Source organism: Oncorhynchus mykiss, chromosome 11 (genome assembly GCF_013265735.2).
Source record: "Oncorhynchus mykiss isolate Arlee chromosome 11, USDA_OmykA_1.1, whole genome shotgun sequence".
Classification (NCBI taxonomy): domain Eukaryota; kingdom Metazoa; phylum Chordata; class Actinopteri; order Salmoniformes; family Salmonidae; genus Oncorhynchus; species Oncorhynchus mykiss.
In genome coordinates, this window is record NC_048575.1 from 15,671,359 (window position 1) to 15,696,261 (window position 24,903).

Sequence of the window (24,903 nt, forward strand, 5' to 3'; positions counted from 1 at the left end):
TATTTCCAAGTCCGTGCGTGAGTGTTTGTGTATTTTAATTTTGTGGGTTCTCTTGTGTATATGCAAGTGTGTGTGCGTTTCCGCTCAAGGCAGTGGGTAGGTGTGTGTGTGTGTGGGGGGGGGGGGGGGGGGGGGGGGGGGGGGGGGGGGGGGGGGGGGGGGGGGGGGGGGGGGGTGTAAGGCTGGAGCGTCACAGTCTGTGTCCTGTGTTCACTTCATTAGACATCAACAGGCATACAGGGAGAGAGGGACTGTTTTTCACATCACACCGCCTGCATTTCCCATTACATACTAAACACTCATATACACACGTCCTCACACACATACACACATACTATACACTCATATACACACGTCCTCACACATATACACACATACTATACACTCATATACACACATACTATACACTCATACACACATACTACACACTCATATATACACATACTACACACTCATATACACACATACTATACACTCATATACACACGTCCTCACACACATACACACATACTATACACTCATATACACACATACTATACACTCATATACACACACACACATAGTACATCCGTTAACATACACCCACTCACCACCACATACACTGACAGTAATACACACACAGCACATTCTGTACATATAGTCACATACATACATAGTCACACTGGACACAGCACCCTCACTCGTACTGTACATACACACATTCACTCATTTACAAACACATACAACAAACGCTACACTGACAAACTTCAAGACGTTAAACCCACACACTCTGCTGCGAGTCATTGGCCCTGGTGGGCAGCATCACCCCTCTGTGTGTTGCTGAATGAAGACAACCAGACAGACATGCCCCTGCCTCAATCTTGGGGTGAGGTCAGCTCACTCACAATCATTACCCTGAGGCAAATCTGCCAAACCTTTACATATCACACACATGTAGGACAGACACACGCAACACACTGTGGCTGGTCAGGCACAGATCCCAGCTTCGGAGTCCTCTGTGTGAGCCTGAGTCCATATCATTCTCTCTCCAAGCTGGCGAGCTCCCAATGTCCCCATAAGGTTTCTAATGCAGTCCCCATAAGGTTTCTCACACAGTCCCCATAAGGTTTCTCAAACAGTCCCCATAAGGCCCTCGCAAGGTCTGTTACACACAGTCCCCAAAATGGCTTAAACTGTTACTGGAGGGTACTTCTGCTCGCTGGTGACACTGGCCACACTGGTGGGTGGGGGGTAGGGGGACTGCAGCTGTCTGTAGCCCCCCTGGGTGGGGTCCAGGTAGACCCCCTGGGGTGGAGACATGTGGTGGGTGGCATAGCCGATGTACTGGGGGTGGATGAACTGTCCCTGGTGGGGCATGATCTGGGTGGCCTGCTGGCAGTTGAGCACGGAGAAGTTGGTCGGCATGTTGACGAAGACACTGGCGTCTGGAGGGAGACAGCAGGAGGCCTGGGCACGCATCATGGGCTGGGGGGCCGGGCGAGGCACCTGGGCAGGAGGGGCAGAGGAACTGGACGAGGTGGCCGTACTTGATTGGCGGGAAGAGGAACCGCGAGACGTTCCCACGCTAGCCATCATGGGAATAGTCTCTAGGAGACGGCCGCCACCAGACCCGCCTCCTCCCCCGCCCCCTGATGACAGTTCCTGTTTGGGGCGGAGACAGTGGCAACAGCAAACGGCAACCACGGAACCCACCAGGACGAAAGCCACGAACACAGAGCCCACGATCAGGAAGGGAACGTAGATGGGTACTGTGGAGAGAGGAAGGAAGAAGGGTGAGAGAGTGGGAGGGAGGGAGGGAGGTTTTCAGTGGTTTGACGATAACACATTTTTAACAAACAAGGGAAAAAATATGTTTTTCTTTCTTCCAGTATCAAATATACACTATATATACAAAAGTATGTGGACAAATTAGTGGATTTGGCTACCCGTGGTTGACAGGTGTATAAAATCGAGCACACAGCCATGCAATCTCCATAGACAAACATTGGCAGTAGAATGGCCTTACTGAAGAGCCCAGTGACTTTCAATGTGGCACTGTCATAGGATGCCACCTTTCCAACAAGTCAGTTCGTCAAATTTCTGCCCTGCTAGAGCTGCCCCGGTCAACTATATGTGCTGTTATTGTGAAGTGGAAACGTCTAGGAGCAACATCGGCTCAGCCACGACGTGGTAGGCCACGCAAGCTCACAGAACGGGACTGCAGAGTGCTGAAGTACGTAACACGTAAACATGGTCTGTCCTCAATTGCAAAACTGACTACCAAGTTTTAAACTGCCTCTGGAAGCAACGTCAGCACAACTGTTCGTCTGGGAGCTTCATGAAATGGGTTTCCATGGCCAAGCAGCCGCACACAAACATAAGATCACCATGCGCAATGCCAAGTGTCGGCTGGAGTGGTGGGAAGCTCACCGCCATTGGACTCTGGAGCAGCACTGCAAGCACAGACTGGAATATGTTCCGGGATTCTTCCGATGACATTGAGGAGTACACCACATCAGTCACTGGCTTCATCAAAAAGTGCATCGATGACATCGTCCCCACATCGTCCCCACAGTGACTGTACAGTGCCTTGCGAAAGTATTCGGCCCCCTTGAACTTTGCGACCTTTTGCCACATTTCAGGCTTCAAACATAAAGATATAAAACTGTATTTTTTTGTGAAGAATCAACAACAAGTGGGACACAATCATGAAGTGGAACGACATTTATTGGATATTTCAAACTTTTTTAACAAATCAAAAACTGAAAAATTGGGCGTGCAAAATTATTCAGCCCCCTTAAGTTAATACTTTGTAGCGCCACCTTTTGCTGCGATTACAGCTGTAAGTCGCTTGGGGTATGTCTCTATCAGTTTTGCACATTGAGAGACTGACATTTTTTCCCATTCCTCCTTGCAAAACAGCTCGAGCTCAGTGAGGTTGGATGGAGAGCATTTGTGAACAGCAGTTTTCAGTTCTTTCCACAGATTCTCGATTGGATTCAGGTCTGGACTTTGACTTGGCCATTCTAACACCTGGATATGTTTATTTTTGAACCATTCCATTGTAGACTTTGCTTTATGTTTTGGATCATTGTCTTGTTGGAAGACAAATCTCCGTCCCAGTCTCAGGTCTTTTGCAGACTCCATCAGGTTTTCTTCCAGAATGGTCCTGTATTTGGCTCCATCCATCTTCCCATCAATTTTAACCATCTTCCCTGTCCCTGCTGAAGAAAAGCAGGCCCAAACCATGATGCTGCCACCACCATGTTTGACAGTGGGTATGGTGTGTTCAGGGTGATGAGCTGTGTTGCTTTTACGCCAAACATAACGTTTTGCATTGTTGCCAAAAAGTTCAATTTTGGTTTCATCTGACCAGAGCACCTTCTTCCACATGTTTGGTGTGTCTCCCAGGTGGCTTGTGGCAAACTTTAAACAACACTTTTTATGGATATCTTTAAGAAATGGCTTTCTTCTTGCCACTCTTCCATAAAGGCCAGATTTGTGCAATATACGACTGATTGTTGTCCTATGGACAGAGTCTCCCACCTAAGCTGTAGATCTCTGCAGTTCATCCAGAGTGATCATGGGCCTCTTGGCTGCATCTCTGATCAGTCTTCTGTGTTCCTTGTTCTTCATGATGCTCTCTGCGCTTTTAACGGGCCTCTGAGACTATCACAGTGCAGGTGCATTTATACGGAGACTTGATTACACACGGGTGGATTGTATTTATCATCATTAGTCATTTAGGTCAACATTGGATCATTCAGAGATCCTCACTGAACTTCTGGAGAGAGTTTGCTGCACTGAAAGTAAAGGGGCTGAATAATTTTGCACGCCCAATTTTTCAGTTTTTGATTTGTTAAAAAAGATGGAAATATCCAATAAATGTCGTTCCACTTCATGATTGTGTCCCACTTGTTGTTGATTCTTCACAAAAAAATACAGTTTTATATCTTTATGTTTGAAGCCTGAAATATGGCAAAAGGTCGCAAAGTTCAAGGGGGCCGAATACTTTCGCAAGGCACTGTACGTGCATACCCCAACCAGAAGCCATGGATTAGAGGCAACATCCGCAATGAGCTAAAGGGTAGAGCTGCCGCTTTCAAGGAGAGGGACTCTACCCCGGAAGCTTATAAGAAATCCCGCTATGCCCTCCGACGAACCATCAAACAGGTAAAGCTTCAATACAGGACTAAGATCAAATCGTACTACACCGGCTCCAAAGCTCGTTGGATGTGGCAGGGCTTGCAAACTATTACAGACTACAAAGGGAAGCACAGCAGAGAGCTGTCCAGTGACACAAGCCTACCAGACGAGCTAAATTACTTCTATGCTCACTTCGAGGCAAGTAACACTGAAACATGCATGAGAGCATCAGCTGTTCCGGGCGACTATGTCACATTAACAAGGCCGCAGGGCCAGACGGATTACCAGGACGTGTACTCTGAGCATGCGCTGACCAACTAGCAAGTGTCTTCACTGACATTTTCAACCTCTCCCTGTCTGAGTCTCTAATACCAACATGTTTCAAGCAGACCACCATAGTCCTGGTGCTCAAGCACACTAAGATAACATGCATAAATGACTACCGACCCATAACACTCACATCTGTAGCCATGAAGTGCTTTGAATGGCTCACATCAACACCATTATCCCAGAAACCCTAGACCCACTCCAATTTGCATACCACCCAAACAGATCCACGGATGATGTAATCTCTATTGCACTCCACACTGCCCTCTTTTCACACCTGGACAAAAGGAACACCTGACTAGAACCAAACAATTTGATCATATTACTCCAGTGCTAGCCTCCCTACACTGGCTTCCTGTTAAGGCAAGGGATGATTTCAAGGTTTTACCGCTAACCTACAAAGCATTACATGGGCTTGCTCCTACCTATCTTTCCGATTTGATCCTGCCGTACATACCTACACATACGCTACGGTCACAAGACACAGGCCTCCTAATTGTCCCTAAAATTTCTAAGCAAACAGCTGGAGGCAGGGCTTTCTCCTATAGAGCTCCATTTTTATGGAAAGATCTGCCTACCCATGTGAGAGACGCGGACTCGGTGTCAACCTTTAAGTCTTTACTGAAGACTCATCTCTTCAGTGGGTCATATGATTGAGTGTAGTCTGGCCCAGGGGTGTGAAGGTGAACGGAAAGGCTCTGGAGCAACGAACCGCCCTTGCTGTCTCTGCCTGGTCCCTTCTCTCCACTGGGATTCTCTGCCTCTAACCCTATTACAGAGGATGAGTCACTGGCTTACTGGTGCTCTTCCATGCCGTCCCTAGGAGGGGTGCGTCACTTGAGTGGGTTGAGTCACTGACGTGATCTTCCTGTCTGGGTTGGTGCCCCCCCTTGGGTTGCGCCGTGGCGGAGATCTTTGTGGGCTATACTTGGCCTTGTCTCAGGATGGTAAGTTGGTGGTTGAAGATATCCTCTAGTGGTGTGGGGGCTGTGCTTTGGCAAAGTGGGTGGGGTTATATCCTTCCTGTTTGGCCCTGTCCGGGGGTATCATCGGATGGGGCCACAGTGTCTCCTGACCCCTCCTGTCTCAGCCTCCAGTATTTATGCTGCAGTAGTTTATGTGTCGGGGGGCTAGGGTCAGTTTGTTATATCTGGAGTACTTCTCCTATCTCATCCGGTGTCCTGTGTGAATTTAAGTATGCTCTCTCTAATTCTCTCTTTCTCTCTTTCTTTCTCCCTCCCGGAGGACCTGAGCCCTAGGACCATGCCTCAGGACTGCCTGGCATGATGACTCCTTGCTGTCCCCAGTCCACCTGGCCGTGCTGCTGTTCCAGTTTCAACTGTTCTGCCTGTGGCTATGGAACCCTGACCTGTTCCCCCCGGACGTGCTACCTGTCCCAGACCTGCTGTTTTCTACTGTCTAGAGACAGCAGGGGCGGTAGAGATACTCTTAATGATCGGCTATGAAAAGCCAACTGACATTTACTCCTGAGGTGCTGACTTGCTACACCCTCGACAACTACTGTGATTATTATTATTTGACCATGCTGGTAATTTATGAACATTTGAACATCTTGGCCATGTTCTGTTATAATCTCCACCCAGCACAGCCAGAAGAGGACTGGCCACTCCTCATAGCCTGGTTCCTCTCTAGGTTTCTTCCAAGGTTTTGGCCTTTCTAGGGAGTTTTTCCTAGCCACCGTGCTTCTACACCTGCATTGCTTGCTGTTTGGGGTTTTAGCCTGGGTTTCTGTACAGCACTTTGAGATATCAGCTGATGTAAGAAGGGCTATATAAATACATTTGATTTTGATTTGACCTACTGTATGTGAGAATGCTATTAATTGACTACAGCTCAGCGCTCCACAAAGCTCATCGCTAAGCTCATCGCAAAGCTCATCGCTAAGCTAAGAACCCTGGGTCTAAACACTGCAACTGGATCCTGGACTTTCTGACGGGCCGCCCCCAGGTGGTAAGGGTAGGTAACAACACATACGCCAAGCTGATCCTAAACACGGGGCCCCTCATGGATGCGTGCTCAGTCTCCTCCTGTACTCCCTGTTCACTCATGACTGCACTGCCAGGCACGACTCCAACACCATCATTCAGTTTGCTGATGACACAACAGTGGCAGGTATGATCACCGACAATGACAAGATAGCCTATGGGGAGGAGGTCAAAGACCTGACCGTGTGGTGCAAGGACACAGTCGTGAAGAGGGCCTGACAAAACCTATTCCCCCTCAGGAGACTGAAAAGATTTGGCATGGGTCCTAAGATCCTCAAAAGGTTTTACAGCTGCAACATTGAGAGCATCCTGACAGGTTACATCACTGCCTGGTATTGCAACTGCTCGGACTCAGACCACAAGGCACTACAGAGGCCAAGCTTCCTGCCATCCAGGACCTCTCTACCAGGCGGTGTCAGAGGAAGGCCCTAAAAATTGTCAAAGATTCCAACCACCCTAGTCATAGACTGTTCTCTCTGCTATCGCACGGCAAGCGGTACCAGAGCGCCAAGTCTAGGTCCAAGAGGCTTCTAAACAGCTTCTATCTCCAAGCCATAAGATTCCTGAAAATCTCATCAAATGGCTACCCAGACTATTTGCATTGCCCCCCCCCCCCCTTTTACGCTGCTGCTACTCTCTGTTATTATCTATGCATACTCACTTTAATAACTCTACTTACATGTACATATTACCTAAATTACCTTGACACACCGGTGCCCCCAGCACATTGATTCTGTACCAGTACCCCCTGTATATAGCCTCCACATTGATTCTGTACCAGTACCCCCTGTATATAGCCTCCACATTGATTCTGTACCAGTACCCCCTGTATATAGCCTCCACATTGATTATGTACCATTACCCCCTGTATATAGCCTCCACATTGATTCTGTACCAGTACCCCCTGTATATAGCCTCCACATTGATTCTGTACCAGTACCCCCTGTATATAGCCTCCACATTGATTCTGTACCAGTACCCCCTGTGTATAGCCTCCACATTGATTCTGTACCAGTACCCCCTGTATATAGCCTCCACATTGATTCTGTACCAGTACCCCCTGTATATAGCCTCCACGTTGATTCTGTACCAGTAACCCCTGTATATAGCCTCCACGTTGATTCTGTACCAGTACCCCCTGTATATAGCCTCCACATTGATTCTGTACCATTACCCCCTGTATTTAGCCTCCACATTGATTCTGTACCAGTACCCCCTGTATATAGCCTCCACATTGATTCTGTACCAGTACCCCCTGTATATAGCCTCCACATTGATTCTGTACCAGTACCCCCTGTATATAGCCTCCACATTGATTCTGTACCAGTACCCCCTGTATATAGCCTCCACATTGATTCTGTACCAGTACCCCCTGTATATAGCCTCCACGTTGATTCTGTACCAGTACCCCCTGTATATAGCCTCCACATTGATTCTGTACCATTACCCCCTGTATATAGCCTCCACATTGATTCTGTACCAGTACCCCCTGTATATAGCCTCCACATTGATTCTGTACCAGTACCCCCTGTATATAGCCTCCACGTTGATTCTGTACCAGTACCCCCTGTATATAGCCTCCACGTTGATTCTGTACCAGTACCCCCTGTATATAGCCTCCACGTTGATTCTGTACCAGTACCCCCTGTATATAGCCTCCACGTTGATTCTGTACCAGTACCCCCTGTATATAGTCTCCACGTTGATTCTGTACCAGTACCCCCTGTATATAGCCTCCACGTTGATTCTGTACCAGTACCCCCTGTATATAGCCTCCACATTGATTCTGTACCAGTACCCCCTGTATATAGCCTCCACGTTGATTCTGTACCAGTACCCCCTGTATATAGCCTCCACGTTGATTCTGTACCAGTACCCCCTGTATATAGCCTCCACGTTGATTCTGTACCAGTACCCCCTGTATATAGCCTCCACATTGATTCTGTACCAGTACCCCCTGTATATAGCCTCCACATTGATTCTGTACCAGTACCCCCTGTATATAGTCTCCACGTTGATTCTGTACCAGTACCCCCTGTATATAGTCTCGTTATTTTTATTTGTTACTTTTATTTATAGTTTTTTTTAGGTATTTTTCTTAAAACTGCATTGTTGGTTAAGGGCTTGTAAGTAAGCATTTTGCTGTAAGTTCTCGTCTCCTGACAAATCTGGATTTTCCAGGAGAACTATCTGCCCCAATGCATAGTGCCAACTGTAAAGTTTGGTGGAGGAGTAATAATGGTCTGGGGCTGTTTTTCATGGTTCGGGCTAGGCCCCTTAGTTCCAGTGAAGGGAAATCTTAACTCTACAGCATACGTGACATTCTAGACGATTCTGTGCTGCCAACTTTGTTCCAACAGTTTAGGGAAAGCACTTTCCTGTTTCAGCATGACAATGCCCCTGTGCGCAAAGTGAGGTCCATACAGAAATGGTTTGTCAAGATTGGTGTGGAAGAACTTAACTTACCTGCACAGAGCCCTGACCTCAACTCCATCGAACACCTTTGGAATTAATTGGAACGCCGACTGCGAGCAGGGCCCAGTCTCCCAACATCAGTGCCTGACCTCATTCATGCTCTTGTGGCTTAATGGAAGCAAGTCCCAGCATCAATGTTCCAACATCTAGTGGAAGACTTCGCAGAAAAGTAGAGGCTGTTATAGCAGCAAAGGGGGGACCAACTCCATGTTAATGCCCATGATTTTGGAATGAGATGTTCGACAAGCAGGTGTCCACATACTTTTGGTCATGTAGTGTACATTAAGACAGGGCTGTTCTTTCTATAACAAGCAGAGCAGAGCGAGGATAGAACTTCCTCAGACCATAACCACTTACGCCCTCAGACAAAACAAACTGAACAAACTACAACAGCAACATGATGAAGTGGTTTATTCTACCATCAAGACTTTTGACATGATTTTGGAAAATACCCTCTTTCCTTGAACTAGTAAAGTTGAGAGACCAAGAGTGAACTGCAGTGAGAAAAACAGTTTGTCAAAAAGTTCAAGCAAGAGCTGTTACACTCACGTGTTTTTACCTCACCCATAAACCCAAATGAGAGCGAAAGAGAAATGGAGTGAGATGCTGAGACAAAAGAGAAAAGAGGGAGAGACGAAATTAGAGGAAGAAAGGCCGAGACAGAGGTGGACTAGTGGCGTGTCTCCAGGGGGCCCCAGTCCCTCATTAGAAGTTATTAACTTTGTTTTGATCTGTTCTTATCCTGCGCGCCCAGCTGTGGCCCCCCCAACCCCCAACCCCCCTCCACCGACCCTGTACCTATCTGTCTGAGTGAGTTTATGCTTGCGTTTGATCTGTGTTTGTCTGTGAGAGGGGGGATTCTGTCTCATACCAAAGTTATGTAGCCAGAACTTATGTGGGTCTTCCTGACCTCTTCTCCTATATAAATCCACATCGCGCTATGGCATTTAAACCAGAATAGTCTCTTATACTGTATAGAGGCAGCGTTAAGACATATTGAGAGTGGCATTAATGATGGCTGGTTTGGAGTAATGCAACAGATCACATTGAAGGCCTAATTCCATACATATTTTCAACATGATATAGGCCAACCTTGCAGTGGGGCTCTAATGCATACTACATATCTCTTACTGTAACCTTTGAACCATAGTAACAGCTGTGACTCTGGAGATAAAGCAGGCTACTGTGTGTTCAATCCGATCATCTGCATGATTCTCGCATGATTAGCATGTAATTCACCCCTTAAAGTACACAGCTGTTTTTCTGCCATCTGTCTAGTGTAAACCAGTTCCAGGAAGTACAGTACCCAGCTAGCACATAACGTTCTGAGAACCATGTGTTTCTTATTGATTGGTGAGAGTGTGGTTGTCCCATGGTTATTTTACATACAACCTTCCCACAACGTTCTGGTAATGGTGCAGGATAGTTGCTTGGCTTTGGAACATTCTCAGCACATTTAAGGAACTTGTTATATATTATATTTTCTTGCTATTTCATTACTTTAACAGACCGTTTCCTAAAAGTTCAAACATGGTTACATTTCATTTCAATCTTGGTAATGTTCTAGGAACGTTCTCCAACTGGTTTGACATTGGGAATATTCTTCAATAGTTCAGAGAGTGGTAAGAAAAATATTTATTCTGTGGGAATTACGTTTCCTACAGGTTTTGCTCACGGTTCTATTTAAAGTTATGTTCTCAAATTGTTCCGAGAATATTAAGAAAACTTTCCATAAATAACACAACAAAACTTTCATTTTTTGTTATTTAAAAACAAACATTCCATTATCAGCATCAACAAAACTCTCTCTATCCTCTATCTTGTTAAGTGTTTCAAATCTGATCTTAATGAGTGCCCGTTTCCTTTGAAATGGGGACTGTTTGAATAGACTAAAATGAACAGCTTTGTATGTGTAAAAAAAACATGGAATGCTAGATCCATCCTTGTGGCACAATTGACTAATTCCATGGATGTAGAACAGAAGATTATAGGTTTGAATCTCACTGATGCCGTCTCACAATAAAAAATACATGTATTTGCATGATTAATGCCTAAGAGAGGGGTGTCAAACTCATTCCACGGAGGGCTTAGTGTCTGCTGGTTTTAGTTTTTTCCTTTCAAGTAAGACCTAGACAACCAGGTGAGGAGAGTTCCTTACCAATTAATTACCTTAATTCATCAATCAAATACAAGGGAGGAGAGAAAACTCGAAGACAATTGGCCCTCCATGGAATGAGTTTGACACGTGAAAGTTTTAAGGAAGTTATTCAAAAACTTCAAAATAACTTATAGGCCTCAGAGCGTTAATAAAACCGCCCAGGAATACTTCCAAGGAAACGGAGTAAAACATTCTCAGAACCTCCCTTCTGTTCTCAGAACGTTTAAAAAACGTATTACGTATGCCTTTGTTCCCACAAGCAATGTGAAACCAAAAGCCTACGTTCCCACAACTTCCAAGGAACCAAATGTTTTATGCTGGATGAATCATGTTAAGATGACTTGGTAATGAAGCAGCAGGCTAACTCTCTTACAGAGTGAAGGTAGAGGATGGCAGTGTCGCCTACTACAGCATACAGAAAGTGGTTCATAGTAAACGTAAGTGTTCTTTGGGTGTTTCGTTAACTTTTGACCCAACAGTGAGCGCTCATGGGGAATGTTGGCAGCAATGGTTCGAGTGGCAGGACCAGGGCAGAGTTGAGGTGCTTCCTCGCACACACGTACACACGTACACACGCACACAGGCACACACCCGTTTGGAGCACAATGGGGAACTTGTTACATGACAACTGATTTCATGAGATTTATTGTTCCTCTGGTTAAGTTACTCATTTTCCAGTTTGAATACTCCAAAGTGTTATGGAGTGTAACTGTAACCCTGAGAGAGGCAGTGACTCGTTCTGTCATTTTCCTTTTTCATTCTCTCTCTCTCCTTAACACACACTCGTTCTCTCACTCTGAGCAACATCAAAAGTCACCAGCTTTTCAAAGGACCATTTCAAGATGTCTAAAGTTTGAAGCTATAGGCACTCATTAGATAAGACTAATTCTGGGACAACAGTCAACTTGACTAGACTCAGTCTAGATACAGTACAAAAGAGGTAGAAGCTGAGGCGCTATGACATCAATTTTATGAGCCCATGACCTATTTCCTATTATAAACTGGGTGGTTCGAGCCCTGAATGCTGATTGGCTGAAAGCCATTGTATATCAGACTGTATACCATAGGTATGACAAAACATGTATTTTTACTCCTCTAATTATGTTGGTAACCAGTTTATAATAGCAATAAGGCACCCTGCGGTTTTGTGGTATATGGCCAATACTGTATACCACGGCTAAGGGCTGTATCCAGGCACTCCGCGTTCCGTCGTGCGTAAAAACAGCCCTTAACCGTGGTATATTGGCCATATACCACACCCCCTCTGGCCTTATTGCTTAATTGAACAGCTGTTAGCTTCAATACCTCACAGCCAAACCATACCATGATCAGGTTTAGAGGAGCTTTTCTTTAAGAGAGTTATGTAGCTACTATGGATATGAGTTAGTGCGTAAGGCTCCAGAAAGTCATCTAATGTCCTCCTAACGGCGTCACATGATATGTGAATACAGCCTATAGTCTGACAGAGACACAAGTAAAATGGCTGATGGAAGAAGTGTAGTAATGACAGTGCTGTGACATTATCTGTTGGAGAGTGTCTATAGTTTCCATTCAGCCCACTAGTCTATTCCACACCTGTTGCTGGACTGGGACTGGGACAGCCCTACTCTGTCTGCAGTAATATCAGCCCCCATCTCTCTGTTCTTGTTTGGGCATATTATGTGTAACTGACTGCTCGTCCTCTCCCCATTCAAATCCCCGGGGTCCTCTCCTTTCCTGAATCCCACACATGTTCCTTCATGTTGAATGTTAGGCTCTGTTTATTGTTCTTAATGCATATACAGTATCCTTGGGCTTATTCATTGACATGGCTGTGTGTATCTTTGCTTTGTGATTAATTGGTTGCCCTGTACATAAAAAAATGAATTAAATGTACAAGCGGTGCCTTGCTTGACAAAATACTTCATTTTTTTTTGCCAGTTTATTTTTATTTTGGCTGTTGTTCACTATATGAAAATGTATTTGGCTCTTTCTGGAGTGATAAGTGATGACTCTTTCAACAAATGCCAAGAGAGTAACATACTGTATTCTACTCTACAAGAAAGGCATGCTCTGTTGATGTGTATGTTTAATATCTGTACTACGTGTAGCCAACTATTTGTTTTCTTTGATAAATGACCATTGCAAGATTTTTGACTCATAGTAAATGTGCCTCTCATTTTGTAATGTGCAAGCACTTAATGTGTGTGCACTGTAGTGTCTCTTTTCTTCCTATATGATGCAGCGTTCTGTGCTACAACTGTAATGAGAAGGTGATGGAAATATGTTGGAAACATGTCAAAGACATCAATAACTAATACCTGTTTGGACCTTGAAGATTTTCAGTAAATCTGCTTTCAATAAAAATAATGAAGAATTATGACATCTGTTCTTCCAATCACACCCAATTGTTAGGCTAGTACTAACTCACTGCTAAGACTTAGATGAGGTTACAATGTGACATTATTAGGCGCTTCCGTTCCATGCGCAATTGGTCATGGACACCCAAACCACGCAACGTTAAAAAAAGGCCTGGATAAAGTAAAAATGTGCGTTGAAATCATGTGAATGTAACTAGACGGTAAACGTCTGGAAGGAACATACAGGGGATTCATTCCTAATGTGTTTGGGATGGGAATTAACCGTTCACATAGGCCTATACCTCAGCGGAATCGACACGCAAGCGCGGGGAAATGATTCATAACGCGATTTGGTTTTATGAACAGAGCTGTCAGCGCCGTCGCGAGCCAATGGCCTAAAGATCCGGTCAAGTCCAAACTTGATCCTCGTGGGGACAGTGCGCTGCTCGAGCTCTGCAGTCCCCGCGGCGCGCGTGTGTTGGTGCTAGAACAAACACAGCTATTTATAACGCCACGCAGCACAATTTTCCATTTGTGAGTGCGTGGGTTTATGGTGTCAACTGGCTTCTCTGCAGCTGTTGCTGCCAACTGAACCAGTACGCTATCTCTAAGCGATTTTTAAGCTCCCAGATAGATAGTGGTTGAAAAGACTAGAACATACCTACATGTTTGAAAGAAACTCATAACTCCAACTTTCAATTAAGTATCATTTGTTCTAGGCCTGGGCCATTGTGGCCTAAACTTTTATTAAAATGAGGCAATTAGGCCCTCTCTTTCCGTCTCCCTCATCTCCTTGAAAATGCAATATTGCTGGCGTAGCCCATAATTAAGTTAAACAATTTAAACTGAGCCAGTTTAAAATCTAATTTAGAAATTACTTTATAATTTTTAGCAGACAAGGAGAGCTTTGCAGCCTTGAGGCAGAGCGTTTGGCACAGCTGCTGTGGCCCCTAAAGCTGGCCGTGCTGGGCCAGACAGAGTTCTTACCTGCGCCCGTCTCCTTGTTCTCTTTGCTGTCGGTGCCCGGTTGCTGGGCTTGCTTGTCGTTGTCACAAGTCCCCTGGTCCAGCCGTGCTTCATTCCTGGAGCAGCAGTACCGCAGCTCGCATTTCCCGCAGCAGATGATGGCATCCTCACCATCGAACTTCTCCGGGCACTGGAAGCCCTCTCTCCATGTGCCCTGGGTGTCATGCCAACCGTGACAGTACTCCCCACTCGCATTCACGTCAATAATAGCCAGGAGCAGAGTCACAACCACGGTGACAGACATTGGGAGACCTCCGCCACCCCACATCCCGACCATGGTGCCCGTGTGTGTGCACACTGGGCGCGCTATGAGACAGAGGCTTTCTTTCTTTTACTCTCAGGCTTTAACCTGGTTAACAAAGTGATACGGAGAATGAATGAAACGAAAGAGCGAGGCGACAAAATGGAAACAAAACAAACGACTTTGAAACTATCATTTGACAGTGGAATTCCGTGGGTAATCCTACAGCCTAATTCAATAGATCCACAAATTTGTCACCAAAGCGCTCCTTTTAAAAGTGTCCACTGTTTGAAGTTGATCACAAGATTCCAAGTAGCGTTAGTAACGCTTGTTGAGAAAATAAAACATGATCAAATATCCAGAACATAAATAGCCTACATTTGGCACCAATCTTACAAATAGCCTATTATTTCATAGCGCGTCTTTCACTCTCAATTTCACGGCTGTGAGCTCTCGGAGCCCCGGGTAAATCCAACATCAATCCAGGCTGAGCGGAATCCCTCTGGCATGGAAGTGAGGCTGTCCATGGTCTCCTGAAAATACGCTTCTCGGATGACTTTCCCCCAGAGATGCAGCGAAACCAACACTGGCCTTACATGTAATCCATACGTGCCATGCGAGTATTCTCACGGATTCTCCCCCTGTCCCTCTGTCCAGTCCACCACACCAGCAATTTGTTTTTATCCTCTTCTAATGTGTCATGAGGTTAACTTCTCAAAACTGTTCTACAGTAGACCAAATTTTGGAAACTAGACCATGAGACTAAAATCGAATAGAGCATGGCAGTCACAGTATCTGGTGCTCATTAAGGATAGGCTACGCCATAAAGAGACGTGCAAGAGATGTAAACTTTTCACGCATTCATACAGTATTGCCTCCCAGGCTCTCACTCCTAGTCCATCTATGGCGAGAGTGCCTCGAATGAGAGGTGGGCTACTAGTTCAGCCATGCGCTTGCGCATTGGTTACTGACATTTTTCTAGACTTTTCAGCGCTCAGCTCAGCCAGTTGTCAGTGTGAAGAACTGTCACTGCGTACGGTTCCGAGGAGCCCCACCGCTATCTGAGGGTAGCCCTGGTGCGGCATTGGGTGTGGGTGCCCCCTTGGGACCCCTGCGCGCACAATGTAAGAGCGCACGCACTGGCCGGCCGGCACTCATACATTATCACATTAAATTGACTTATGTGCATACAAACTTTGGCCAGGACGCACGCACGCGCGCACGCATTCTCTCACACGGATGTGAATTGACCTTCTCGAGTGAATGAATACCCTATAGCTAGGAATTAGAATACTAATATGAATTTAATAGGATCTCTATGGTGAATACTAAATGATATATTAGGTTTACTACCTACTTTTTTTCTGTTAGGCTACATTACATCTTTGTCCTGATTATGTTGTTCGATGTTCAAGGTGAGTACTGTCTGTTCTGTCATATCGGAGCTGAAAATCATTTGTAAGATGACATTGCCACCTGGTGGTCATACGTATTAGCACAAATCCATAGAACCACTTGTGTTTTTCCCATTACTGATTATGCAAGTACTATACATTGTTGTCATTTTATATTTTGAACGTGATGAAGAGTGGACCTATGTTTCAGGTCATTTTTATAGTGTTTAGCTCTATCTCAAGCTCTCTTGCTACATCTACATCTATTTAAAACAACTCTGCGTGCCTTGCTTGTAGCTCTTAAAGACTACATTTCCCATTATGCCAAAGAGCTCCTCAAAGATGTTTTATAACTTAACCAAGATAGACAACAGCCAGTCGTTTACAATGGGGAACAAATTAGTCATAGTGGCAGAACAAGCAAGGAAGTGGGCAGAGCCAAGCACGAACTAGCGAGATCCTATTGGGTTGTTCTAGTACATCTGCATATTACCGTTAGGGAACGCCTACTTTGTTAAGAACGCGTGTGCAATAACTCAATTCGCCTTTGAGCACCTTCTAAACAACGCGATGTTGTAAAAAGTTTGCAAAGGGCAAATTCTACCAAACTTAGTCCACTATGTTCATACCAGATTGTAGTTTTGGGAACAGAAAACTGTATTGAGATCAAATATTTCATCGATGAGAACATTTGCAGAATGTCGGCAAAAATCACTAGTGGGCTTCCTTTCACTACCATATTTGGTAGTGAGTGGAAACGGAAGCGGATGCTTCACATTTATCAGTGAAATATCTGTGTCATTGTTCTATCTGTGGTGTCGTTTTATTGGTAACTAGGAGGTTACACATTTCACCCAGAAGCGCGCAACAACTGTTGAACACAGCGCCACTCCACAACGGAAAGAAAACAATGAATACAGCAAACTAACTAAACATTTTTCTACAGTTAATAACCTAGTTTGCCAGCAAGCTACAACTGCCTAGTTTAAGTGTAGCTTGCGTATGACTTTCATTGAAAAAACTCTTGGCAAACAACATAGTTAGGTAGGCTAACGTTAGCCAGCTAATCAGACATTTTCTAGCTAGTTATCGTTTTCTTCCCAGATGTCGTTTACGAGGGTGGGCCGCTTACAGCACGGTCAAGGAAAACGACCTGCTGTGCGTCCCAAGAAGGCCAATGCCCCGAAGAGAGAGTGGGTGGTGAGTGTGCTAGTAGTTGCTGTCCCTGTCATGGAATCAACTTTGCCACCAGGGGAGAAGGAAGAGATACATTTATGAAATTATGATGACTACCATCTTCTGCTAATTTCAGAGCACCGTCCATGACCTCTCTGTACACAAGGCTTCACCGGAGGAGCTGGTAAGAGAGACTTGTTGTTTTCTCTCATTTTGTTATGTTGTTAGTTATCCTAGGTCAGTATGCCTACTCCTCTCTCTTCCTCCTCAGAATCGTCGTCATGAGATGCACCGGTCCCAGAACCGAGTGGTGGCCCAGTGGGAGCTGAGAGAGAGAGCTCTGAGACACAGGAGGAAGAAGGACCTCCCTGGTAGCCCAGCTCCGCTAGACCGCGCCAGCCTCAACATCATCAGAGAGGTGAGGAGTACAGACAGACCTCATGCGCAGATCGTAGGGGTATCTCACGTAAATCTAATTTGACATGAAACTACTTTGAAATTGCAAACTCGAGTCAGCTTGCAACTCAGTGAACACTTACATCCCCTTGATTCCCCACAGATGTTTATTGAATGTTGTTTATATTACATAACTGCAGATTAAACCTTTGTCTTCACACTGAAGACTTGTTATCTCATTGTGCTGTAGGTGTTCTCAGATCAGTTTCAACTGCAGGACGTTCTGGCCCGGTCAGACAGAGCTATGGCTGTGGTCAAAGACTTGTTTGGCGACGCGCCTCGCAGGCAGACCGGTATGATACTGCTCTTATCCTGCTATGGATTAATGAATGGCTTTTCAATGTGTTTTGATCATGTGTTGGTTGTTGTATGTCTGTGTTTGAATGTTCTCTATGCATCTTACAGGATTTCTGTTGTGGCACCGGACATTTGAGAAATTTACCAGACCCATAACTTGATTAGGGCGTCCACCCGCGTTGCTCTGAATGACTGAAAGCACATTTAGATTATGGTAATTCATATTAACATGCAACTCGAGGATGGAACTACATGCATCCTTACCAAATTCCAATGCGCACTTTGAAGATTTTAGAATAAGTGTTCACATTTACTTTTCCTCAGCCAACAAGACGAGTAATGAACAGCAAAATCACAAGCCTTTGTCAATCTACTATGCCCCATAGTAGAAAAGTTGACCTATTCTATTGGTCAGCTTGTCAAGAAAGAGAGCCTGTTCCAAACACTCTGGGACGGTTGTGGGATGATAGATCCCAAATTCAACCAGTAGGCATAGACTACATAACAAAAACTTTAAAAAGCAATGAGTCTGATGCAACAGATCAGAACATTTCGCTTAAAATGTTGATACTATTATTTCTAATTGAGGCTTTTCACAAATGTTCGTTCCATAATGCAATTAGCGGGAAAACGCCGTGCGAGACGTTTCATGTGACAGAGATGGAAATATCCATTATAAATGTAGAAAGAGGGGAGATCTAAAGATGCAACAACTAACATGGGTTGATAATATGACGTGGATTGTGCCTTTGGCTACTGGACAATGTAAAAAAATAAAGTTGATTTGAAAACCAATAGAACATGAGAGAAATAGTCTACTGGTTTCAATGGCATATGGAAGTCTGAATAAAATAAATGCCTCTACGGACGTGGTCTGATTTTGGCTAGGCTGCTTTGAAGCAAGGTTAGACATACCTCATATGTAGCAAAACGTTCAGGATTCACATAATTAGGTCTGTTTTCAAAATGCACACGGCCTCCATTTCATTGCAAAGTGGTGTGTGATGCACTGATGAAGCCAAAGCGCGCTTCAATTACCAGTTGATGAATACAAATACTAGTTATTTTTAATTGTGGCCATCAAAACTGTTTTTAACACACGATTGCATTTTAGAATTGTTGCGCACTGATTGTGCCTATAAAGGCAGGTTTCAGTCTAGCAGCAACGAAACAGCTGTTTGAGATGCTGTAGCAGAAGCTCTCCTGTTGTCTGACATGTTTTCTGTACTCTGTAATAAATAACATGCCTAACGAGTATACACATGCACCTTTAGACCGGTCAAATGTATTTACATCGACTGGTATTTCCATCAGTTAGCCTAATAGGCATTATTTCACAATGGGATTTTAATTTTTCTCCCGGTCAATCTTTATTTTTCTCAGGGTTCCCCAGTGTTACCATGGCTCCAGACTGTGGCTCTGACTCAGACCTGCCTGTCCTGCAGAAACCAGAGGCCCCAACACAGCTCTCCCTCCTCAGCCAGTCCATGATGGACCCACAGGTACTGCTCTCTTTCTCTTTGTGTTTGTGTTTCCATTTCTTAACAAATTTATTTTTTATTTCAGGCTCTGAATGAGCTGGAGGACTCTGTTGAAGACCATAGTGATGAAGAAACTGGCCATTCTGCCTCTGTCAATTTCAACTCCAACATGGATACCAGGTAACAACGCTGACATTCTGCCAAACACTTACCAATGCCCACACACACCCATTACAAATGATTATTTGCCAGACAGCAGCCCCCCCCCACACCTCTCTGATTCAGAGGGGTTGAGTTAAATGCGGAGGACACTTTTCGGTTGAATGCATTCAGTTGTACAACTGACTAGGTATCCCCCTTTCCCTTATCTGTTGTAATGTCTCTATCATAAGCTCACATCCTTTTTTGTTGTCAGTTACAAGGTGTATACCCGGAAAGTGAAAGCCAAGCCTTGTACTAGAGGAGGGAAGCAGCAAAGACCCCAGTGTAACTCCAACCTCCAGGGGGCAGGAGGAGACAGCCCCCCTCAGACTCCCAGTGCCTCAGGGGGAACCCAAGTACAAGCAGGTAAGAGGACAGATCATTTAACTGGGAAAAAGGATGGATAATGTCATGTACTATACATCAACTCTTACTCCCTATTTTCTCTCTCTCTCTCTTGCTCTCTCACCCTCATTCTCTTTCCTTTCCTCCTCTTTCTTCCTCCTTCTCTCCAGCTCTGAATGCCACAGTTAAAGTCCAGCGGTTGGGGTCCAGACAGCCCCAACCCCAGCCTGAACCTGGGGAGCATTTCACCCTGGTCACTCAGGTCCTGAACCCAGACCCTCCTCTCACCCGCTCAGGTACGACTCATAGTGCATCACAACAACAGTCAATTCATCAGGTACTATTGTTTAAAGTTGACTGAATTAGTGCACATTAATGCATAGTAGTGCAGTAATTGGTTCATAGAGGCATATGTTAACATGTTTCTCCTATGTGTCTGTTTCTATGTAGGCAGGAAGAGCCGGTCCTCGAAAGCCAGTAGGGGGCGCAGTACTGAGTCAGGTCTGGATGGCTCTACCCTCAGCTCTCTGAGTGGGAACCAGTCCAGCCTGGGGCTGCTGCAGGGCCTGCTGGGTCAGGTGGAGACAGAGCTGGATGGCCTAGGGCCAGAGGAGCCTCCCAGAGCCCCAGGAGCAGGGGAAGGAGAGGGGACGACGGGGCCAAAGCACAGCACACATGGCCTCACAGGCTTCTCTGTGGCTCTGGTGTCTACACTGGGCCGCCTGGCTAGACTACTCAGACAGGTATGCCTAACGACTATTCGACTAGTTCTCTGTCTGTTCTGTTCTGCCAGTATGAATGATAACTCTATTCCCTGTGTCTGTTCTGTTCTGCCAGTATGAATGATAACTCTATTCCCTGTGTCTGTTCTGTTCTGCCAGTATGAATGATAACTCTATCCCCTGTGTCTGTTCTGTTCTGCCAGTATGAATGATAACTCTATTCCCTGTGTCTGTTCTGTTCTGCCAGTATGAATGATAACTCTATCCCCTGTGTCTGTTCTGTTCTGCCAGTATGAATGATAACTCTATTCCCTGTGTCTGTTCTGTTCTGCCAGTATGAATGATAACTCTATTCCCTGTGTCTGTTCTGTTCTGCCAGTATGAATGATAACTCTATCCCCTGTGTCTGTTCTGTTCTGCCAGTATGAATGATAACTCTATTCCCTGTGTCTGTTCTGTTCTGCCAGTATGAATGATAACTCTATTCCCTGTGTCTGTTCTGTTCTGCCAGTATGAATGATAACTCTATCCCCTGTGTCTGTTCTGTTCTGCCAGTATGAATGATAACTCTATTCCCTGTGTCTGTTCTGTTCTGCCAGTATGAATGATAACTCTATCCCCTGTGTCTGTTCTGTTCTGCCAGTATGAATGATAACTCTATCCCCTGTGTCTGTTCTGTTCTGCCAGTATGAATGATAACTCTATTCCCTGTGTCTGTTCTGTTCTGCCAGTATGAATGATAACTATATCCCCTGTGGGTCAGAGAGAGGAGGAGACTCAGAGGGAGGGAAAGGAGAGGAGGCGGCTGGAGGTGGAGGTGAAGGAGCAGAGAGGAATGATAGACGCCCTCACCGCAGAGACCCTGACCCTGAGAGAGGAGAGCGCCGCCCTGCAGGTCAGAATAGAAATCACACACACAGTATCTCTCTACATCACTTGTACCTTAAGAATGGCTTCCAAGGCTAATTCATGTTTCTTCATATCATTATGTGCGATGAAGAGGTCTCTAATAGTGATTTCCCTCCAGGCAGGTTTGCAGCAGCGAGCGTGTGATCTGGAACAGAGGCTGGACACAGTGGTGCTGGTTCTGGGGGGATTGGGGGTACTAGGAGGAGACGGGGACTATGAGCCCCAAGAGACTGGCAGCATAGCTACAGGTCAGTACACACACACACACGGTTCACTATACTTTTCCTCAACGTGTTATGAGTATTGGTAAAGACTTGTGTCCCTATTCAGGCAGTGAGTGGGAACCGTCCTATGATGCAGACGCTCCTGTACCCTCCTATGAACAGAATCAGACAGGTCTCACTCTCAACCCTGCTGTGCTGCTCTCTCCACCACGTCAGAGAGACAATCGGCCACACGGTCACACTTCAGGTAACAGGTCTCTCTCTCTACCTCTTTCTGGGTTGTCTATTTGGCTCTACTCTACTCTCTTTCTTCATGTTTTCATTCTGTCATGTTGCTCTCCTCCCCAGCTGTTCATTCCCTGGCTCTTCACCACGTTCCCTCTCTCCCTGTGACCCGGGGCTCCTGTGACGACCTCCAGACCTTCAGCTCCGCCCCCTCTCTCTTCAGCCTGCCCCGCCCTGCCCCTACACCCCCTCCAGCCGCCACCCCAGACCCTCTCCTCTGCGATCCGTCCCAGGGTGCCATGCTGTCTCAGATTGCCGAGCTGACCCGTCAGAACGCCCTCATACGGGATCAGCTGGGGCAGTTCCACCCCGCTACTCCTCCCTCCGGGTCAGAGATTTGTGAAGGTCAGAGTTCAGGCAGGGGGTTTGTCTCCAGCAGCACAGGGAGACTGACTCCCCAACAGGGCATGGAGAAGAGAGGCTTCGTTCCCAGCAGTACAGGCAGAACAACACCCCAGCGTGAGACAGGGAGAGAGAGGGGGACATGGTCCTGTGGTGGAGAGCAGCAAACACAGCAGGTGAGGTCACATCTAACAGAGCACTCACTGTCCAGATTTCAGGTCTCTTGAGTACTGTACAGTACGGCATGATAAACATTCCATGAGGTGAACATACTGGTGTCTTCTATTAAGTTTTGCATGAATGACAGGTTTAGTACCTGCTGTTTCTGTGTCTCCTACAGTCTGTGGTTCGTGAGAGCCCAGGCTGTGAGAGCAGTGTGGAACAGCGTCTCCTAGAGCTCAACAGGCAGAGTGCAGCAGCCAGGAGCAGACTGCTGGAGCTTATAGAACAACAGAGACAGAGCTCCTCCTCAGCCAGAGTATCCCCTTCTGTCTCCCCCATACCTCCACTGTCAGGTCAGGCAGCTGTGTGTGTGAGACAAGAGGTGTGTGTTGTAACCATCTCCACACAGTATTCACTACTACTTTCTCCCTCTCAGCAGCAGGCCTGAGCCCAGAGTCATCCATGCTGCTGCCTGAACAGGACCCCTCCCCCCTGGGCAGCGGAGGTAGTAGACGGTGAGTCTGAAATAAGAACTGTAACCATTAGGGAGGACTGTAAATTTAGAGAGAACCGTAAATGGGACAATACAACACTGACCGTAGATCTGTGACTAGGACATTTCATTCTAACCGACTCGGCAGGTGATGTGGAGGAAGGGATCAGAGGTCAGGGGAATGATGGTCATCTTGACTGAAGAGGTCCTGTGTGTTTCAGGTCTGCTGGTGGGGTCTCTCCACAAAGCCTTGGAGGACAGTCCAGAGGCAGCAGGACTCCGGTACACACACACACTGGTTCATCCTATTTGTGGAATGTTTAGTATTTTTTTTAAGGACGATCATACAATTTTCCCTTTTGTCCAGTACAGGTGGACAAGCTGAAAGGAGAAGGCTGGTTTGCGTTGTCTACACATGTAAGATGAACAAGTTAAGAACTGAATACAGAAACTCCCTGCAACTTTTGTAACTTTTAGTAGAGGTCACTTTAGACTTAAAATGTTGTTTCTTTACCCTGTTTTTACCTATGCAATTTTCTTATGGTTGTGAATTAAAACTTTTGATAACTGTGGTTGTGTTGCTGGTGCAGACATTATTTTCTACCTCATTGTATACACACAATAACACAGCACTTCGCCTGAGGCCAGTTTCAATATAGTTTAATAGCACTGTATAAAAAGGCTTTTTAAATAACTGGTATATGAATACATTTATGTTTTTGTAATTTGTCATTTTACATTCACTTAGGTTGGAGTCATTAAAACTCATTTTTCAACCACTCCACAAATGTCTTGTTAACAAACTATAGTTTTGGCAAGTTCGGTTAAGACATCTACTTTGTGCATGACACAAGTATTTTTTCCAACAATTGTTCACAGACAGATTATTTCACTTATAATTCACTGTATCACAATTCCAGTGGGTCAGAAGTTTACATACACAAAGTTGACTGTGCCTTTAAACAGCTTGGAAAATTCCAGAAAATGATGTCATGGCTTTAGAAGCTTCTTTTAGCTTTAGAGGCTAATTGACAACATTTGGAATGTGTACCTGTGGATCTATTTCAAGGCTTACCTTCAAACTCAGTGCCTCTTTGCTTTACATCATGGGAAAATCAAAAAATCAGCCAAGATCTCAGAAAAAAAAATTGTAGACAGACCACAGGTCTGGTTCATCCTTGGGAGCAATTTCCAAACGCCTGAAGGTACCACGTTCATCTGTACAAACAATAGTACGCAAGTATAAACACCATGGGACCACGCAGCCGTCATACCGCTCAGGAAGGAGACGCGTTCTGTCTCCTAGAGATGAACATACTTTGGTGCGAAAAGTGCAAATCAATCCCAGAACAACAGCAAAGGACCTTGTGAAGATGCTGGAGGAAACCGGTACAAAAGTATCTATATCCACAGTAAAACGAGTCCTACATCGACATAACCTGAAAGGCCGCTCAGCAAGGAAGCAGCCACTGCTCCAAAACCACCATAAAAAAGCCAGACTACGGTTTGCAACTGCACATGGGGACAAAGATCATACTTTTTGGAGAAATGTCCTCTGCTCTGATGAAACACAAATAGAACTGTTTGGCCATAATGACCATCGTTATGTTTGGAGGAAAAAGGGGGAGGCTTGCAAGTCGAAGAACACCATCCCAACTGTGAAGCATGGGGGTGGCAGCATCATGTTGTGGGGGTGCTTTGCTGCAGGAGGGACTGGTG

The 24,903-nt window shown here is 45.5% G+C and overlaps 2 protein-coding genes across 5 annotated transcripts; one reads left to right on the forward strand and one right to left on the reverse strand.

Moving 5' to 3' along the window:
• Positions 1-468: 468 nt before the first annotated feature.
• Positions 469-15,711, reverse strand: LOC110535353 (protein shisa-2). The gene is made up of 2 exons (XM_021620296.2): positions 14,418-15,711; positions 469-1,748 (listed from the first exon to the last, which is right to left on the reverse strand). Exons 1-2 carry the CDS (start codon positions 14,731-14,733, stop codon positions 1,168-1,170), a joined length of 897 nt encoding a protein of 298 aa, XP_021475971.2. The 5' UTR covers positions 14,734-15,711; the 3' UTR covers positions 469-1,167.
• Positions 15,712-16,901: 1,190 nt separating this feature from the next.
• Positions 16,902-23,756, forward strand: spice1 (spindle and centriole associated protein 1). 4 transcript variants are annotated; one of them, XR_002475244.2, is made up of 17 exons: positions 16,903-17,291; positions 17,404-17,451; positions 17,539-17,685; positions 17,914-18,016; positions 19,404-19,522; positions 19,587-19,681; positions 19,917-20,068; positions 20,218-20,343; positions 20,498-20,790; positions 21,533-21,664; positions 21,797-21,926; positions 22,009-22,149; positions 22,251-22,705; positions 22,870-23,044; positions 23,131-23,206; positions 23,333-23,466; positions 23,557-23,756. XR_002475244.2 is itself a non-coding variant. In XM_021620297.2 (17 exons), the coding sequence occupies exons 1-17, from the start codon at positions 17,196-17,198 to the stop codon at positions 23,608-23,610; spliced, it is 2,406 nt and encodes an 801-aa protein (XP_021475972.2). In that variant the 5' UTR covers positions 16,903-17,195; the 3' UTR covers positions 23,611-23,756. The 4 variants fall into 4 exon arrangements, 3 of the variants coding, with proteins under 3 accessions (XP_021475974.2, XP_021475972.2, XP_021475973.2); XM_021620297.2 differs by having other exon boundaries at positions 23,128-23,206; positions 23,406-23,466; XM_021620298.2 differs by having other exon boundaries at positions 23,406-23,466.
• The last annotated feature ends 1,147 nt before the right edge of the window (positions 23,757-24,903 follow it).

Excerpts from the sequence above, each read along its gene's own strand:
- spice1 (XM_021620297.2), top strand. The coding sequence starts at position 17,196 with ATGTCGTTTACGAGGGTGGGCCGCTTACAGCACGGTCAAGGAAAACGA. Across the intron at positions 17,686-17,913 it reads GCCTCAACATCATCAGAGAG|GTGTTCTCAGATCAGTTTCA; the intron begins GTGAGGAGTACA and ends ATTGTGCTGTAG. Across the intron at positions 20,069-20,217 it reads GGGAACCCAAGTACAAGCAG|CTCTGAATGCCACAGTTAAA; the intron begins GTAAGAGGACAG and ends CCTTCTCTCCAG.
- LOC110535353 (XM_021620296.2), bottom strand. The coding sequence starts at position 14,733 with ATGGTCGGGATGTGGGGTGGCGGAGGTCTCCCAATGTCTGTCACCGTG. Across the intron at positions 1,749-14,417 it reads GAACAAGGAGACGGGCGCAG|TACCCATCTACGTTCCCTTC; the intron begins GTAAGAACTCTG and ends CTCTCTCCACAG.